At 40.4% G+C, this 19,505-nt stretch overlaps 1 protein-coding gene across 1 annotated transcript in view; it reads right to left on the minus strand.

Moving 5' to 3' along the window:
* Positions 1-14,622, minus strand: part of LOC309701815 (uncharacterized protein) — a 125,621-nt gene extending 110,999 nt beyond the window's left edge. Inside the window, exons 1-8 of the mRNA XM_082526069.1 lie at positions 14,550-14,622; positions 6,204-6,237; positions 5,606-5,708; positions 4,307-4,648; positions 3,691-3,984; positions 3,464-3,589; positions 3,282-3,376; positions 1,557-1,643 (exon numbers count right to left, since the gene is read on the minus strand). Coding sequence (XP_082382195.1) covers positions 1,557-1,643; positions 3,282-3,376; positions 3,464-3,589; positions 3,691-3,984; positions 4,307-4,648; positions 5,606-5,699 — 1,038 coding nt within the window. The 5' untranslated portion in view covers positions 5,700-5,708; positions 6,204-6,237; positions 14,550-14,622. The remainder of the gene's footprint in view (positions 1-1,556; positions 1,644-3,281; positions 3,377-3,463; positions 3,590-3,690; positions 3,985-4,306; positions 4,649-5,605; positions 5,709-6,203; positions 6,238-14,549) is intronic.
* Between the last annotated feature and the right edge of the window lie 4,883 nt (positions 14,623-19,505).

Raw genomic sequence — 19,505 nt, forward strand, 5'->3', positions numbered from 1 at the left:
GACATCACCACTGTGTTTAATCTGAGTTCTCTGTATATTTGAACCAAGTAATGTAATATTTACATAATTTGAGTTTTTATATATTATGTCATGGACATTATATGCATAGATGGATGTGTAACTTTATAGTTTGAGTTTATATTAGTTGAACCACTGTTGCTGTAATATATTTGGTCTAACAATAACTTATTATTTACTACAGACTATTGGCTACACTGAGCTTTGAGGTGACAATAAACCAGCTGACTGTGACAGTTCAGCAATGTGGAAGCCTCGTGTCCTCTTTCCTGTGTTCTGACCGACACACCCTCTTGTTAGCTGCTGAACCTAAAATAACTAGCCCTGACCTATTACTCCTCAATAAAGACAGAGACAGACAACCATCACATCAATGAGCAATTTAGAATCATCTGCTAACCTAACACCACTAACATGTCTTTGGACTGTGGTGGGAATCTGGAGAGAACCCGTGCAGACACGGGGAGAACACACAAATCCAGTCAAGATGGGGGATTTGAACCCAAGACCTGCTTGCTTCTTGGAAATGGTGTTAACCACCATGCCACAGTACAATGTTTCAGTGTAGGCCTTAGATAACGGACAGTCTGGACTAGTCATTAAACAGCACTGGTTGAACAGTCTCAGCAGTGTCGGCGCTTTGCATTATGGATGAGGAGAGCACAACTTTCTCCTCCAGCATCTCCACTTTCTACTGAGGCAGCATCAAAGTGTGCTGAGCAGCTGTGTCTGCATCTGGTTTTACAGCTTCAGGGCCTCAGAGAGGAGATCACTGCAGAGAAGATCACCAGGACTTCTCCTCCATCCATCCAGGATGTCGAGCACAGATGCTGTCTCAGCAGAGTCCATAACATCATCAGAGACTCCGCCCACCCCCATCATGCACTGTGCTACCTGCTGCCCTCTGGAAAGAGGTTTAGCAGCATCAGGACCAGGACAGCCAGATGTTACAATAGTTTCATTCTCCAACCATCAGCACACCAACCACCCACCCTGACTGCCTCCCCCATCCCCTCTGTCCCCCATGACTCTATATTTACAGCAGTGTCATTTCATGGCTGAACGATGATTGTACACTTTTCTGCTGCTTTTGTTGATGTTCAATATATTTAAGATCCTGCGCAGCTTTTCCTTATTAATTTCCTCACTAATAAACTAAAATATTTCTTATTTTTTATTCTCACATGGATCTTTCTTGCATTTTATACCTTTAGACATTAATTTTATTTATTTATTTTTATATTTGATGATGAGTAAATGCACTGGAATTTCATTCTGATGTGCACTAACTGTTCCGAATGACAATAAACTGGCGATTTCATTTAATTCTGACACATTTCTGCAAGCCAGTCCTTTCTTTGAATTTCAACGTGGATTATAAGTTTGTTTAATATATAGAAACAGTTACTTTTTTAGACATTTGTTACAAAATAAACAAAATAATCTCCTTCATAACTTTACAATACAGAGATAAAGAGACATTTAATAGGGACACACTCACACACATGACAAATATATACCAAATAACAAATACAAACCTCTTCTTTAATATCCTGCAGATTCTTTTCAGCTTTCTCCCTCCTCTTTTGTTCCTCCGGAAGTTTCGACGTCCAAGTTATTGGCCACTAAGAGATGGCAGACAAGCCAAGTACAAATACTTTGTTACTGTACTTCAGTATAATTTTTCAGTATCTTTACTTGAGTATTTTTCTGAGATCCTTTTAGTTGTACTCACATTTTTAAACAAATATCTGTACTTTTGACTAATTATATTTTCAGAACAGGCTTGTTACTTTTTTTTTTACGCACTGCTGAGGAGTCATTATTTTACATCACTGTGAGCCTTCAAATATCAAACTGATTTGAGCCAGGAGATGTCGCATAAAAAGAGATGACATGTGCCAAAGTCAGAGGTTAAAGTGGACCCCTAGTGTGGCATCTCTTCATCTGAGCATCTGCTTTTTCCTTGCCACACATTGACCTACTTTGATGGGATTCCCGACCGTGCTTCAGTAAGAAACGTAGTTATATTTGTGCTGTGATTTGCTTGTAGCGGCCGTTATGTTGTAAAACAGCGCTGATGGCAGCAGCTGGTTGCACAGCTTGGTACACTCGGCCAGAGGAGGAAAAATCAGTTTGTGTTGGTCACGTGACTCAGAGTTGCTCTCCACACAGTGCTCATTTATAAAGTGCTTTAAAAACCCAAACGTTTGAGTGCAGCTAGACAAAAAACAAACAGCACAAATGTAGTCAAATAAACTGATTTTTAGTTTTACTGTAGTTATTTTCCTCTCAGTTCTCGATTCTCTCACTAGTTAGCTAATGTTAGAGAATTGTGGATCAATATGATTGTCATTGTGTAAGATGATTACATCTTTAGGATGAATACTGACTTCTGTTTCCTACACAGACACACACACACCACTGATCACATCACATGCTCATAGAGACACACACATCAGATGTTCTCTGTTGCAGACACACATGACACACGTGTGTGTACAGAATATCTCTACTTTTGTCACCTCTGGTGCCATTATTAGGATGAAGATTTGTGTCAGTGTGTGGGATTGTCCTCCTAAGGTTTTTCTTGTTAAATGGTGATTATGGGAAAGTGCATTTTGGGGTTTGTTATGGAGTAATACAAAACTAATACAACACAGTGTAATGGATTACTTACTCCGGGTAATAAATAATGTAACACATTACTTTAAAGTGTAATGTGAATTACAGCATGAGAGCAACACTGGTTAAAGCTACAATCAATAAATCTGCACATATGACATAAAACACAATGATGCGGTAGAAAAACTCGTTTTTCATTCTTGGGTTGTATTTTTAAATCAATATGTTTCTTTTATGTATGAGCACACCTACTGTCTCTGTTGGTGATGTGTGAAGTCCAGGAAAAGCTTGATTATATAAAATAATTTCATCAGTAGCAACATTTTTACCAAAACAGAGACTGGTGTGACATTACTGAAGTAGTAATCTAATAATGATGAATGAAATCACACTGATGTTTTCACATTGTTTCTGCTTCATTCCTTTAACATCAATAGAGAGTTCTTTCTACTCAACCTTAGTAAATGCCCATAATGCACATGATGTCTGTGTGGTAACCGTGTGCAGTTTTTTTTTTCTTTTTTCTGTTAAGCATTATTTCAGATAGTTTTATTTTGAAATTAGGATTAATATTTCATCTCATTTCTGAAAAACAATGAACATCTTGATATTTAACTTGTTCGTGTTTATCCACTCACGAATGAAGTCTTATTCCTAGTTTTGGGAGAAGAGCCTCTCAGAGGAACTTCAGCACCTCCCACATCAGTCTGATCCTCTGGGCTTCTGTTGTTCTCTTTTTGAAATTAAAAATAAATGAGAAGGAATGAAAATGAAAACATTGATTTATAGTAGAGGTAGGAAAAATTTATCAGTGACTCACTGTGTTTCTTCATTCTACATAAAAGGACAGCAGCTGATGAAATTAACAGCATGATGCAAAGAGCCAAACAAACAGCCAAACCGATGATGACAGAGTGAGAACTGGATGGGACCTCAAAGAAATCCTCTGAAATGGTAAAAAAAAAAAAGAAAAAAGAAAAACTAGAAATCTGGACTTCATATGTTTAGAAAGTGTTTCTATCATAAATGCAATAATATAATTTGAACCTGGAACATGTATGTGTATCTCTCTGTTCTGGTTGGTGTTCCTCTGTTGGACTCTGCAGGTGATGTTGTTGCTGTGTCTCTTCTCCACAGTCACTCTGCTGCTGACAGTATAGAGGTCATCAGGACCTCTGAGGGTCTCTGTAGGTCCAGCAGAGAGGAGGTTTCCCTCACCGTCCAACCACAGCAGCTCAGGCTCTGGATACCAGCCTGTAGACTCACACTGTAACACCACTCCTGCTCTGTTTTTGTCAATCCCTGATAAAATGATGACAGGTGAGGTGGCAGCATCGGATGCTGAAGAAAAGAAAACATGAAATTTAAAAGTCAAGGGGGCATTAATGAAATTACAAGATGCAAAAATATACTTGTGTACCTGTTAAGCTAATAGAGTTCTGAATTCATAAATTTGGTCACTTACAAAGAAATGAAGAGTCTAAAATGTTTATGTTAGCTTAATTTTAATGGCGAGAGACTATTGAAAAAAAAATCCAGAACAAAAAATTTGTCTACAGAATCAATTTATTCCATTCCGACCTCTCCATCATGGGCAAGAACAAAGAGCTCTTAAATGATACCAGGGACAAGACTGCACAATACAAGACAAGAAGCTACTTACCAACAACTAGCTCGACGAAAGCTTCTTTTTTCATCTCTGGAATATAGCATTTGTATGTCCCTGTATCATCAAATTTCACTTTGGAGATTTTCAGTGAAATATTTCCATACTTGAGTTCATCAACAAACACTGACGTCCTTCCTTTGAAAGAAGGATCTTTTAGTTTTTCGATTTCCTGACTGGCACGTGAAACGTAGACAAATCTAGGGTCAAGTGAAGATCTTGTCCACTCCAGTGTCTTTGTAGAAACATCATATGCAGGTTCCAGATGACATGGCAAAATTACATCATCACCAGCTCTTGCCACCAGTGCCTGAGATGGACCAATCAACTGAGGCTGACCTGAAAACAAATAATCATAATTGTTAAATAAGAAATCACCAGAAGGAGGGATTTTTTTAGCATTATCTCACAATATTTTTTTTAAATTACTAAACCTAAAGGCCATGTCTCCAACAAGCATCTTCTCTGATTCTAAAACTATTAACATTATTGTTAGTGTATAGTGTTTGTTAAAATATAATACTATATAGCTATCCTATTTAAATACCTCTGCTGACAGAAACTGAAATGTGTTGGTTCATAAAAATAAAACAGTTTTGTATCCCGCCAGTGTTGTTTTGACCTCTTAAAACATGGCTCTTAATAAAGGCACATTAAGAGCACAAATATAAATAATTAAAATGTGTGCTTGAAATATGAAAAAAAACAAACATTTATTTATGTCATGTTTCAGCTGTGTGCAGGCAGGAATTGGACCCAAATGCAAACTCATTGGAAACAGGATTGAACTCAAAATGGCAGCTTTTATTGCTGAACACAAAACTCTACAAAACCTAAACTGGGAAGAAGCTAACAAAAAGCACACAGGAAGAAACACACAGCATGAGGGAGACTACAACACTGACACAGAGAAACACAGGGCTTAAATACACTGGGAAATAACGAGGGGAATGAGACACAGAAGAGGGAGCACAGCTGGGAGAAATCGGACATAACGAGACCCAAGGGAAGCGAAACTCAATACATTCACGTAGGACACAGACCTTCAAAGTAAAACAGGAAATGTAACATAGACGCAGACTTGACTAGGGGAGAAAGCAACTAAGAAACACAGAGAGTGGCTAACTACATACTCAGAAATCTAAAGAGAATACAAGAAAGCCAAACTAAGACACTAGACTAAAGAATAAACTGGGGCAACAAAGAGAACTAAGATCATAATAAGAAAACTCGACACAAGAAACTCAAAACACTGGGTCACCGACCCAGGACCGTGACAATTTATGTATTAATTACCATTACAGACATCCTTTAGGAGAATGATGAAGATCAGAACACTGAAAGCTTTGAGCAGTGATTGAGGAAACAGTCCATTCTGCTGATGAGCCATCCTGCAGCTCTGGAAACAGACAGATAACATTAACACAATAGAAACCACTGCTGACTGGACAATTCTGTTTTGTGTTTCAGTAACATAAGTTGTACAATTATGACTAAATGAATTCCTGGGAAGAATTCTTGTCTGTCATCTAACTTGTTGGGGGGGGGATAGAAGTGCTTCACAGAGTGTAGATCAGGGGTCCCCAATCCCAGTCCACGAGGGCCAGTGTCCCTGCAGGTTTTAGGTGTGTCCTTGATCCATCACAGCTGATTTAAATGGTGTAGATCATGCTATCTATACTGTCTTCTACAATTACAGTAGTGTCACCTGCTGCAAAGGTACAGAAAAATCTAGTTCATAGATTCACATTTTCCACCCACATAAAAGCTTTAGAACAACTTACACTTGGACCATATTCTTCAAACCCAGTTTGACTCCAACAGTTTTAACAGTTTTTTAGACAGAAGCTACATGTCACATTAATAATAACATTAAATTTAATAGACAACATACCTGTTGACTGCTCTCTCTGCAACTCACTGAATGACTGTTAAAGAAAAACGAGTACAAATGATCAGTGATAGTTTCACTTACAGTGTGAACTTTGAGCCTGCTCCTAAGTAGGGCTGCCACGATTAGTCGACTAGTCACGATTACGTCGACTATCAAAATCGTCGACGACTAATTTAATAGTCGACGCGTCGTTTGAAGCTTTGTAAGATCACAAAAGACGCAGGAATAAGTAGTAGGATTTAAGAGTGTAATAACGGACTGAAACAGAAGATGGCAGCACTGCCTGTACAAGGATGCCAGCTGCCGTTAAACCCCGAAGAAGAAGAAGCAGCTGTGTCCCAGAATTCATAGCGCGGCCCAGCTCAGTTTCCAACAATGGTGGCAGCTAGTTAGTTTTAATATTACTCTTATTATTCTTTCTGGGTCACAAAATAAACGTTTAACATATTTTCAGGCGAGAATGTAGCTGTGTAAACCTCAAATATCTGCTCAGTTTATCAAGACACCACATATTTTCAAAAGCGCTCCGACGTTTTCGGAGACATCTGTTACCCACTAGCTCGATAGCGAGCCGGGGTTTAACGCTCACTAGAGCCGTGAGAACAGCGGACTCCCGGCAAATCGTTTTCAAACCCACCGCCGTCTTTCGCTACTCAGGTTAAACATGATATATAAGTCACTTAGATAACTTAAAAATGTTATTGTTTGGCTTTTTTTTTTTTAGTATTTTATTTGTTCCTGAGTAAATCAGTTTGTCTGAGATTAAAGTTACAGTTTTTACACAGCTGAATAAACGTCAAGCAGACAGCTGATTATCAGAAGTGTGAGATGCTGGAGAATTTACTCCGGTGTCCTGTTATATTTTAGATAGCAAGGAGCAGACGGCTGAGTTTATTAAAAACAATCTGCAGATTTCATTAAAATTTAATAAACTAACATCTTGTCTTTATTTTTAGTTAGCACATACCTGAAACACCTAAGAAGTTTTTGCGCAAGTGAAAGCGATGTGAAAAAATTGTCCGTGGTAACATTTCTGCCCTTGTCTAGGAATGGTTCCATCAGCCTCATTACTACATTTTCAGAAAGTCTCTCCCCAGTGGGACGATTGGGGTCCTTGCCAAGATATGGGAAGACATTGCAAATGTACTTGGATTTTAGGTCGCAAGCCACCCAAAACTTGATCCCAAACTTGTCAGGTTTACTTGCAATATTCTGCAGGAAACAGCACCGAGTCTTTGATGGGAAAAGCTGTTCATCAACGGTGATATGTAGACCAGGGTTGTAGCACGTGATGCAGTTGGTGACAAATGATCCCCACACACTGGAAATTGCAGCAAACTTATCAGTCTTTGCTCGATTTGCTCCATTGTGGCATCAATCAGACCACTGGTATAATGTTGAAATGTACTCACTCACTTTTTATTATTATTTGTAAATATGTGTACAAATGGTTGGTTTTTTTGTACTGTTTTTATCAATAAATCTCAGCAACAAAGGAAATACACCCATGTGTGTTGATTTCTCCCTAAGACGGCAAACTGAAACACTCCAAGTTGGTGACTTTTGGAGATTTATTTCCCTGGATGATTGAGAATGCATCAAGATGAAACACAAAAGGAAGTTCACAGCTTTTAGCAGCTCCCCCACCCCCTCAATCACACACCCCCACTCCCCTCCCTCCAGAATTCCCAGGTAACAACCCAATTTACATATGAATGACTAGCCAATTTAGCTTCCACTTGGCTGAAGCTAAAGCTTAGCTAAAAGCCATTTGGCTGCTCTCCGGGTTTTAAAGGTAGAAAAAGCCAAATGGCAGTCCGTGGTGATGTAAGTGTTAAAGCTGTAAGCTAACGATAGTTATATAAGAGCAGATGCTGCTGGTGCAATAAGCTGTATGCTGTACGTCCAATGGATGATGATCTGATTAGTCGACTAATCACAAAAATAATCGGTGACTAGTCGACTATCAAAATAATCGTTTGTGGCGGCCCTACTCCTAAGTAACACTTAAGTTTCATAAACACTGCGGCAACAATTAAGAAACCTGTTGGTGAGGACTGTTCCTTTGTTTCTGGTTATCTTATCAAGTTCATAAAGAGTTTGTAGTTGTTTGGTGTATTTTTTGCTGCAGGAAGCAGATTTGCTGATATATCTCCTACAATCTTATAAAAATGTAAGTGAAAGTAAGAGTTAAACAGTGAAAAACAAAAGAAAGAAAGCTCTTCCTATTTTACCAATTTGATTTTCCATAATACAGATTGCTCACAGAAAATCCTCTTTGTTCTGCCTGTGGGTTAGTTCATGGCCCATCAGCACTTCCATTACAGTAGGTGTGCAAACATAGACACACCTATTTGGGTCCTGCTTGATATAATTGCAAGTTTGGCCTCCCCACACAGCTCCACCGTTCTCAGTGGTATATGGAGCAATGTTCCATGTTTGATACGAGTTAGTGGCAATAATGTACTGAGGAGGTGTGGCCCCAGGCTCAGCTGCAGGTGAGGAGTGGGTCACATCAATAAATGCTTCACAGTAATAAAAACATTTCAGTGTGTCGGGTCCACTTTTATATGTACCATGTATTCACTGTGGAGAACGGGTGGGCAGCCAACTGTGGGCCTTGGTATCGACGTAACATGTGAGACAGTGGGGCCCTGCGCAGTGGAATTCCAGTAGGGCAGTCCACACCCAGAGCATTTGCATACTGTTTGTGTACGCTGTGGACAAATATACCCTACATTTCATGCCAGTATATGCGGTCTACAGTCGGCTGCCCACAGTGTCCATGTCTCCATGGAGGCATATTTGCTGAGGATGAGCTTTTGTTTACTTTTGTTAATCTATTTATTTATTTCAACATTCAAACAAAAAACAATCATGGAAAGGATTGCCAAATGATTAAAATGCCTCATTTTAGCATTATGCAATTCTGTCATTCCATTTAATGTATTTAAGTTGGACCAACTTGGACCACTCAATTAACTGATGAATTAACTTATTTACTACAAAGTTCATCCGACCCAGAGGTTCCTAAAGTATGTGTGTGTGTGTGTGTGTGTGTGTGGGGGGGGGGGGGGGGGGGAGCGGGGGGGCGGTATGAAAATGAAATAAATAAATAAATAAATAAAATAACAGTTGGACACTGCTTGCATAATGAACAGGTTTTTGACAGCGCTCCTACACAAACGCAAAGCAGGAGATGAAGCATCGCTGAATATGTTTTGTTGAAAAACAAAATTGAATATATTTCTTGAATATGTTTCCAAACCAACCTTTCCTTTCAAGACAAAAAGTAGGAAATATGGTGAAGCATATCTTCCCTTTGGCTTCAACTGCCGAGGTAGATCTCTCTGCAACAGTATTAGTTACCCCTGCGTGGGTACACACGCTGGTCTCTCCAAATCATGGACAAACAGGATCCCACATTCTTGATTTTAAGTTTACAAACACTTGTTGTAATGACTAACTACTCCTGACATTTTGGAGATGTTAGCTCTGTATACAGTAAAGTTACAGTGGGATACAAATAACATCAGGCTGATCCTGCCACGATTTGTCCCCCGGTTTAAATCAGGGACAAACAGTATCCCACAGCTGTTTATGTTTTTGAAGCCCTTTTGCACAGAGAGGCATTTTTTTTAAATGTATTGATAGCAATGTTGAATATTATTACACAGGGAAAAAAAACAACTACATGTAAAATAATCACACCGTGATGCCTCTGCCTTTCTCAATGGAGGGACAGTAACTGTGTGTGTATGTAACCGTGTAAAACCTGAAGTTAGTAAGATTAACAGTATTTTGTCTCTATCTGCCATTGCAGAAATTCATCTCATGTAAACAATAACGTGGCGCACAGCATGACGTGAAAAAAGGCACACACCTTTGACGTGGCGTAGCGAACTCTGTTTCCTCGTCAACAACGGAGTGGTGGGGGGAGATTTTTCATGTAAAAGAAAGGGGGGCCTAACAAAAAAAGTTTGGGAACCACTGATCCAACCCATGGAAGTTCATTTCTAGAGTCTAGATAGCATAAAACGTGTTATGTACACCGTTATTTTCTCCAATTTATTGGATTTATAACAAATTTCACATAGCTGTCACTCCATCCATACATCCTCTTGTCCTTGTCAGGGTCATGGGGAGGCTGGAGCCTACCCCATGTGTTACAGGGTGAGAGGTGACACACACCCTGGACAGGCTACCAGTCTATTGCACAGCCAACACAGTCAACCATTCATACTTACAGGCAATTCAGAATCACCAATCAACCTAACCCCACAAACAGCATGTCTTTGGACTGTGGGAGGAAGCCAGAGTACCCAGAGAAAACCCACGCAAACACAGGGAGACCATGCAAACTCCAGACAGAACTTTTTGATTTGAACTCAGGGTCTTCTTTCTTTGAGGCAACAGTGCTAATCATCAGGCCATTGAGCAGTCTCTCCATACTAAAAAAAAATAGGAAAGCAATAATTACAAAGCTCAATACAGAATTATCTTTACTTTTTTTTGTCCTTGACAGGTTAAACGGGCGAATCGTGGCTCAGGTGGTTGGGAAGCGTATCTGTAACCGGAAGGTTGCCGGTTCGATCCCCGGGCTCTCTGTCCTGGTTGTTGTGTCCTTGGGCAAGACACTTTACCCTATCGCCTACTGGTGTTGGCCAGAGGGGCCGATGGCGCGATATGGCAGCCTCGCTTCTGTCAGTCTGCCCCAGGGCAGCTGTGGCTACAACTGTAGCTGCCTCCACCAGTGTGTGAATGCGAGAGTGAATGAATAGTGGTATTGTAAAGCGCTATATAAATCCAATCCATTATTATTAAACTACAATAAATAACAACAGCATATATGTGGAGTGTGTATTCTTCTCTTCCAATTATAACCCCACTGATTTTCCTGTGGTTTTCAGATCTCACGTGAGTCTGTGATATCACATGTGCAGGCAACTAGTTAGACTCTTGTAAATGTACATTTTTTTGAGTGAACTAGAGGAACAGGTCCAGCTCCCTGTTTCAAACTATGTGAGTAATTGTTCTTAGGCTTCTCTTTATATTTTAAGATTTACTGTATATATGTTTATACATTAAATAATTTATAGCTTTAATTTAGTCATGCTTTTAGTTATTCTGCTGGGGACACATGTTCAAAATAGCTTTACCTGACAAATGGATGAAAAACTTAGAGAAGTTAGAAAAACAATTTAATCAGAATTTTGATTAATCTGTTAACATCTTGTGATGTTTCTAATTTTCAGCTGCAGCTACTCTTCATGTGACTCCTAACCAGTGTTGGGTAAGTTACTTTAAAATAGTAACTTAGTTACATTACTAGTTACTTCTCTCAAAAGTAACTCAGTTACTTCAAGTTACTCGTTACTTTCAAAGTAACTAGTTACTAGGGAAAGTAACTTTGGTTTTACTCAGAATTCTCTTGTTAATGTGTTGCTTCCATAACATTGCCAGTCTTCTAGCTTGCTTACTTGCCACAGGTGCACTGTGCCACCTACCAATAGAAAGGAAAAGATAATGTGCATCTTTCCACGAGAGAAATCCCACGCCTGGACCGTCATTGACTGCTGCCATGATTCCAGCCTACGTCACAGCATCATGTGCGCCTTTTACATCCAACACAAAAACTGCAGTCGTGGTGCTTTGATTGTACTCAGAACTCAGAAATTCTGCCTTCTGAATAGGAAGATATAGGTAACACCAGACTGCAGATGAGCTGCATACAGGGCTGGACTGGGACAAAAAAATTGTCCCGGGCATTTTGACTAGAGACCAGCCCACCATTATAGGAAAAATCATAAAGCCTTTGAATGAAAACAAACACTGTTGTGACAGTGATGTACACTGTTCTGATGGTATATATGCATCAATCTATCAATCGTTTGTTGTAAGATTCAGATAATTATTTTTTAAAAGCTAGACATTTTAAATGAGAATAAGAAAGAAAAGTATTTCCTTGTGCCCCCCTTTCCCTGTTAATGTCCTACCTGCCCCCCTGGCAACACTTTGCTAGATCCGCCCCTGCACAGTTACCAGCTGTCAGCTACATAGAAAAGGATCCTGGTGTTATTTGTCTCTCAGAAACAGTTCATAACTTCCCTTCAACTCATTCATGTCACTTAAAAGGTAAACCTGTTTCTCCATCACAGTTCTGATGATTCAGTAAGGACATCTCCTGGTTTCATCTTCATGTTTCCCTCTCACCAGATAACCAAACCATATCATGACCAGCAGCTTTTTTACAGCTGTGGCTCCAGCAAACATCAGCTGATACTAGAAATTAATATTAAATAAATTCTAACAACAGCTGATCAAGCTTAAACGTGCGGCTGCTGTTTAGCGCGACATCCGCTGGTTTCCTCTTTCGGCGCAAAGTGAGCGATAAACAAACAAGAGAGCCGATCAGCTGATCATTGATCAGTTTCATGACTGAAGTAGAAACGGGAGAGGGAGGGGGGAGAATGAAAGAAGAAGAGGCAGCTGTGCAGCAAAGACACAGAATAACTCCAGCTTTGTGTCTTTTTCATTGTAGCTGAATTACGGGACAAACTGTTCCTTTTCACCTCAATAAGAAACGCGTAATATTTTCTCTGAATACCAGACGGGACGGTTGGCAACTCTAATAACTTATGAACAAAATAAAGTGAAACATCATTAACTTCATAGCACCCACCCAGCTGTGTAGAAACTCTGTCATGCTAGCTAGCACGCAGTACTGAAAAAGTCAGAATAACGAAAATAAACTCCACCTAAACTTGGTTTATATCTGACCCAGAGAGACTGCAGGTCATAACTTCTTACCTGAAGTTCAGTTCACACTTGGACCGGCGGCCGCCTCGGGTCTCTTTTCCTTCTGCGTCCCTTTTCCTTCATCCACCTGCTGGCCTCCACCACTTGCTAATGTTAGTGAATCTGTGGAAGCTCCGCGATAGCCACCACACGAAGTAATGAGTAACGACCCTATCTAAATCCCAGTAACGACTAACGCGTTCCTGATTTTGGCATAATAACTAGTTACCGTGCTCGTTACCACATTAATAACGTAGTTACTGTAACGCGTTACTTAATAACGCGTTAGTCCCAACACTGGTCCTAACAGACTCCAACACTTTCAATATGAGTCGTTATCTTTTGATTGTGAGAGCGAGAGAAGTTAGAACATTTTAGTCCAGCGTGTAACAGTAAAAGAACTTCGTCTTCGGAGCCCCGCAAGGGACATGGGAGAAAAAAAATTACGATGAACTTTTGCGAGATCTCGCAAAAGTTGAATTCCAACAATGGCTACTTAGTTGTAATATTACTCTTTCTGGGTCACAAAATAAACTTTTAAGATATTTTGAGGTGTGAATCTAGTTGTGTAAATGTCAGATATCTGCTCGGTTTACAAGACATCGCATATTTGCAAAAGTGCTCTGACATTTTCGGAGATCTGACACCCACCATCTCGAAGCTAACGGGAGGTCGAAAGCTACTACAACCAGGAGGAACACTGCTTTCCCGGCACATCGTGCCTTGACCTCCCGGTCGGCTTCAAGCTGGCGGCCTCCAAAGAATGCGGCTAAAACTTTTGCGAGATCCCGAGTTTGTTTTGCGAGATCTCACAAAAGTCCGTCTTAATTTTTTTTCCTCCCATGTCCCTTGCAGGGATATTCATATACGTAAATTCTACAAACTACAAACATGCTTCATCTTCAGTCATTTCAGACAGCTGGGCTTCTGAGTTTGTGTCAAGCAGTCATTTTCACAAGAGAAACCGAAACAATTCATGTGAGTTGACTCCACCCACTCTATAACCAGCAGAACAATCAGCAGCAGTGTTTTATCTCTATTTGGCAAATACATTAAAGAAAAGCACAAAGGCTCAGCCAAGGCTGGAGGTGACCCATCAAACACTCACCAGGAACACAGATCAGCTTAGACTATGACCTTTTATTTTGAAATGAGCCTGCTCCATATCAGTGTAACTTAAGCACATAACTAAAACTGAAAGCAGAGTTCCTATAAGTCACCTCGATGACACAAAGTCCTGCTTTAAGTGCAGGCCTCTGCACGACTCCAAGAACAGTTCTTTATAGACATAAATACTGTTCTTCTTACACTTTGCTGCTACATTTGGAGCTTTGTGGGAGGTTTTAACAACATTTGTTATCTTGTATGTGCTCACCGCTCACATTTTGATGGAGAAAAAACAGCCTGACTTTATTCAGTAACATGCAGAAAAAATCGCTTTGTTTTTTACTACAGTTTTAGGGTTTTGTTATAAGGTTCTTGTTTGTTTCTTCTCTGACTCAAAACCAAAACAAACAATAAAGAAACACAATAAACAAAAAGACTTACCACAGATAAAAACCCCAGACTCCGACACAGTGATCCAAACTATTGCTCTCAAAGTGAAACGAGAGGCTGGAGCCGAGCAGGAAACAGGAATTTAAACAAGTATGAACGAGTCACTGCAAACCAGACACTCCGGTCGGATCACTTTCTAACATTCATCGGTCTATTTATCAGATAAACACTGAGCATGAAAAACACAGGGACGGTTGTCCTTTGTTGCATACTGCACCAGATCAGTACAGACCATGTGTAAAAAAGAGGAGGAGCTCAAAATGGTTTCAGTAGTTTGTTATTACGTTCAACAAGGAGCTTGTGTTTTGGGCAGCATTTGCATTTCATCAAAGTACATCAAAGTGTAAATACACACAATGTGTAATTCCTGTCAGTGTTTGCCAAGTCCTTAAATCACCTGCTCGATTCATCTTATCTACCTGTCAGACTATGAAAATCTAAATCTTTTTTAGAGCTATACAAAGCGGTCCTTTTTTGTATTCTGGTGTAAAATGTCTTCATGTACACACTTCAGGTGTATGCACTGTTTTCTGAACCGGATAAGTTGAGTATCACAAACATTACTTTAATGCTGAATAAGGAAACATTACTCATCAATGCTTAACTTAATAATAAAGATCAATCTCACTGTAAATGTCATGTCACTTAACAGTTTAACAACATTTTCAAGTATATTATACGTGCATGTGTTTGAGTTATTTTTTTTCTCTTTCTTCTGTTCTTAGCTCCTTCTATAATGGGTTACATATAAATAATAGGCTGTACCTTGATCCTCCTGCCAGGCAGCTGATCACCACAGTTATAAAATTCTGCAGCCATGCACCAGTGAACTGCTTTATTAAACTCTGGCCTTATATAACCTTAAAACATGACAATGTTTACTGGTCAGAAGGGGGCACCATAGGACCTGTTCATGCTCACACTCCCAAATAATGCTTAATCTCATGTATGGTTTCACTCCTTGCTCTTTTTTCCATCACCATCTCATTTGTCTCTGCTTTATTAACTGTAATAGTCTCACCAGTGATCAAAACACTGAATTGTCCAAACAACATGTTTTCCTTAGCTTTTCTTATTGCCGTGTTTTTAAATTCCTGTGAATAATAACAACACCATGCTTTCCTTATTGTAGAAATTCTGCTGACATATTCAGCAACAGAAACTCTCAAATTCTGCAAAATTCTTCCAATTCTCTGCATATTTTTTAGTTGCACAGGGATAAATTCAACATAATGTCACAAAGCAGATGCATTAATGCCAGTTATAGTTACATACTTTGTGGTAACGAAATTTAAAAATAGGATTTTTAAAAACAATAATGTAAAATTTAAATCATCATCACATCAATGGCATTCACTAAGGTTTCACAAACAGGCAGAGATGGGTTGTTTCTTGTCTGTAGAAGGCTCTTCATTAAGAGGTGATCATATGCACATGAGGCGCGGCTAAAGTTTGGGAAATTACAAAGAAAATTATTGGTTTTATAATAGTGTTCTGTAAATGATCTCTGCCTGATTCCTGTAATACCGTTTACATATGTTACACTGATAACCAGCCTAAAGAGGATATTGGGGACCATGAAGAAATTATTGAAGGGGCGTGTGCTCAAAGTTAAAAAGGGGCACATAGAACCAGACTGAAACCCACATCTATCAAGAATCTAATATGGAATCACATCATACTATATGACTGCCATCAGTCGGGGACAATGCAAAGCAAAGCCAGACAAAGAGCGATTCAAGAACCCCTAGGAGTGAAAGATCCAGGGAACAGTTCACCCTGCTCAGGCCTGGAGAGGATGCCCAATAACAGATTAATCAAACTTTTTTTTTTTTAATTGCTGTCCATACAGACAATATTAATTCGTAAATGAATGGCTAACTCTTCTCTTTTACATTGCCTCAGTTTATTGAAGTTTGTGGGAATTTATGCACAAATGCAATGTCCCGTCTATGCATTTCAATCAGGATGAGGTTTGGACTTTGAGTGGACCATTGCAAAACCTTAACCCTCTTCTTTTTTAGTCATTCTGGTGTAGATTTGCAGGTGTGCTTCGGTCAAATGTCCTGTTGCATTACTGAATTTTCAAATCAAATCAAATCACTTTTATTGTCACATCACATGTACACTGTTACAGTACAATTCTTGTGTGCGAGCTTCACAAGCAACAGAGGTGTGTGAAAATACAATAACATAAGAACAAGCAAAATATAAGAATCGGTAAATCTGAGAATTATATGAATAAATATATGTACAATATAAGAGTGTATGCACATTACTGAATGTGTATACTAAATATGTATATCTACGTGTGTGTGTGTGTGTATTTATATATATATATATATATATATATATATATATATATATATACATATTTTTTTTTAATTAAATAGAATAAACAATAAAATAAAATATACAGAGGTCCGCAGTTGGAAATGTGCAAAACAAGTGGCATTTATATACAGTGTGGAGTGCATAATGTTGAAGCTCTGGTAAGTGAAGCTGAGGTGTCTATGTAGTGTTCAGCAGTCTGATGGCCTGATGGAAGAAGCTGTCTCTCCGTCTGCTGGTACGGGACCGGATGCTGCAGAACCTCCTTCCTGATGGAAGCAGTCTGAACAGTTTATGATGGAGTGACTGGAGTCCTTGATGATCCTCCCCGCTTTCCTCAGATACTGCTACCTGTAGATGTCTTGAAGGGAGGGAAGCTCACCTCCAATTATCCGTTCAGAGCACCGCACTACTCTCTGGAGAGCTTTGTGGTTGTAAGCGGTGCTGTTGCCATATCAGGTGGTGATGCATCCTGTGAGGATGCTCTCAATGGCACAGTGATAGAAGGTCCTGAGGATGCGGGGGCTCATGCCGAATCTTTTCAGTCTCCTGAGAAAGAAGAGGCGCTGCTGCGCCTTCTTCACTGTTTTGTTTGTGTGTACTGACCACGTAAGATCCTCAGCCAGGTGTACGCCAAGGAACCGGAAGCTGCTCACTCTCTCCACAGCAGCGCCGTTGATGGTGATGGGGGTGTGTACTTCTCTGCACCTCCGGAAGTCCACTATCAACTCCTTTGTCTTTGCGACGTTGAGGGTGAGATGGTTGTCTTGACACCAGTGGGTCAGGGCGCTGACCTCCTCCCTGTAAGCCGTCTCATCACCATTGGTGATAAGACCCACCACTGTAGTGTCGTCCGCAAACTCCACAATGATGTTGGAGTTGTTAGTGGCTGTGCAGTCGTAGGTGTAGAGTGAGTACAGAAGAGGGCTCAGTACACACCCCTGTGGAGCACCACTGTTCATTGTGACGGGGGATGAGGTGATGCTGCCCTGTCTGACCACTTGGCGTCTGTCAGACAGGAAGCTAAGGATCCAGCTGCAGAGAGAGCTGCTCAGTCCTAGATCCTGCAGTTTCCTGTCCAGCTTCAAGGGAACGATGGTGTTGAATGCTGAGCTGTAATCTACAAACAGCATTCTCACATATGTGTCTCTCTTCTCCAGGTGCGAGAGAGCAGTATGTAGTGTCAGGGCTATGGCATCATCAGTGGACCTGTCGTGGTGGTTTGCAAATTGTAGAGGGTCCAGTGAGTCGGGTAGTGCTGAGCAGATGAAGTCCCTGACTAGCTTCTTGAAGCATTTGCTCACGATGGGGGTCAGGGCTGTGATTGTTGTTCTGGGACAGCTAATTTGGCTAATTTGTTGAACAGATGACTGTACATTTAGTTCTAGAAAACTTTGGTATAAGGAGTTCATGACTGCAAGGTGCCCAGGTCATGTGGCTCAAAACAAGTCTAAATCATCACCATACTTAAAAGCCCGTACGAGATGTTTGTGCTGATATGCTGTGTGTGGTTGAAAAAAGTGGCATGGGGCATTATGTAAAAAACATATTCACTTAGGTCTTGTCCATCTAAAGGACATTGTTCCAGTGCAAAAGAAGAGAAAACTACCAAAAAAAGCGTCACGTTTGGTAATATAGATGCATTTGTTAAAAAAAGCTGGTCAGGGCACTACTAAGAATGAAAGAGAGTGTATCAGTGTTTGGTCAAATTTGATAACTTGTTGAGTTAATTAGGTCCCTATCTAAGAGTCCATAACCATTACTCTAACCATGTCTTTCCTATTTCAGTAGCTGCTGGGGTTTGGAGAAGAGAAGAGTAGTGGAGGCAGCTGCAGCTGATGAATGCTGGGCTGCAGAGGGGGAGCTGAAAAGCTGCCCACATAGGCACTCAAAGAAGAAAGGATCCTGCAAATAAAAGACACTATTACCACACTGTCACGTATCTGGTCATTTCCCGCCACAGTGCTGTTGACATTTGGGCTCAGCATGATGATCTGCGTAGAGCAGTCGGTGGACGCACTGGCTCAAATGGTAGCAGAGGTGGTAGCAATGCATCAGGAGCAGACAGTGGTGCATCGTGAGGGGGCTGATTAACTGATGGACCAAGCTGAGGATTGGACTGCGGGGTTGGCACAACTTGTCGCTTGTTCCTATTTCTTGTCAGCACTGAGATTGATGCTCTACCTGATGTGGGAAGGGGATGCCACAAGGCTTTATTAGACATTTGTAAGTGACAGACAGAAATGTGCGACATTTAGCTCCTCACTGACTCGTTTCTTAATTCTGGGGACAAATTGGCTGGGGTTTCACAACCTGTTGGAGCTGTGTGTGGGGATGCATTTATGACTTATAATGACATGTAGTGTCTGCACTGTACTCATTGGTGACTTGAGTTGACTAGACCACTGACTCTGGTGAGGTGGAGACAGCAGGGCCTTCTTAGGAGGCTCCGCCGCTTCCAGCGGTTCACTTCATAGGAGATTTCCCTGTAGAGCAGTCTTGTGACAACACTCTATGCTCAGCCTTTGACCAAGTTATGGAAATGGTGCCACATATACTTTTGGTGCAATTAGCAGGCAAGGAACATTGGGCTGTGGACGGGGAAGCTGAAAAACT

This window comes from Aulonocara stuartgranti, assembly GCF_965226115.1.
Source record: "Aulonocara stuartgranti genome assembly, chromosome: 3".
Taxonomy (NCBI): Eukaryota; Metazoa; Chordata; class Actinopteri; order Cichliformes; family Cichlidae; genus Aulonocara; species Aulonocara stuartgranti.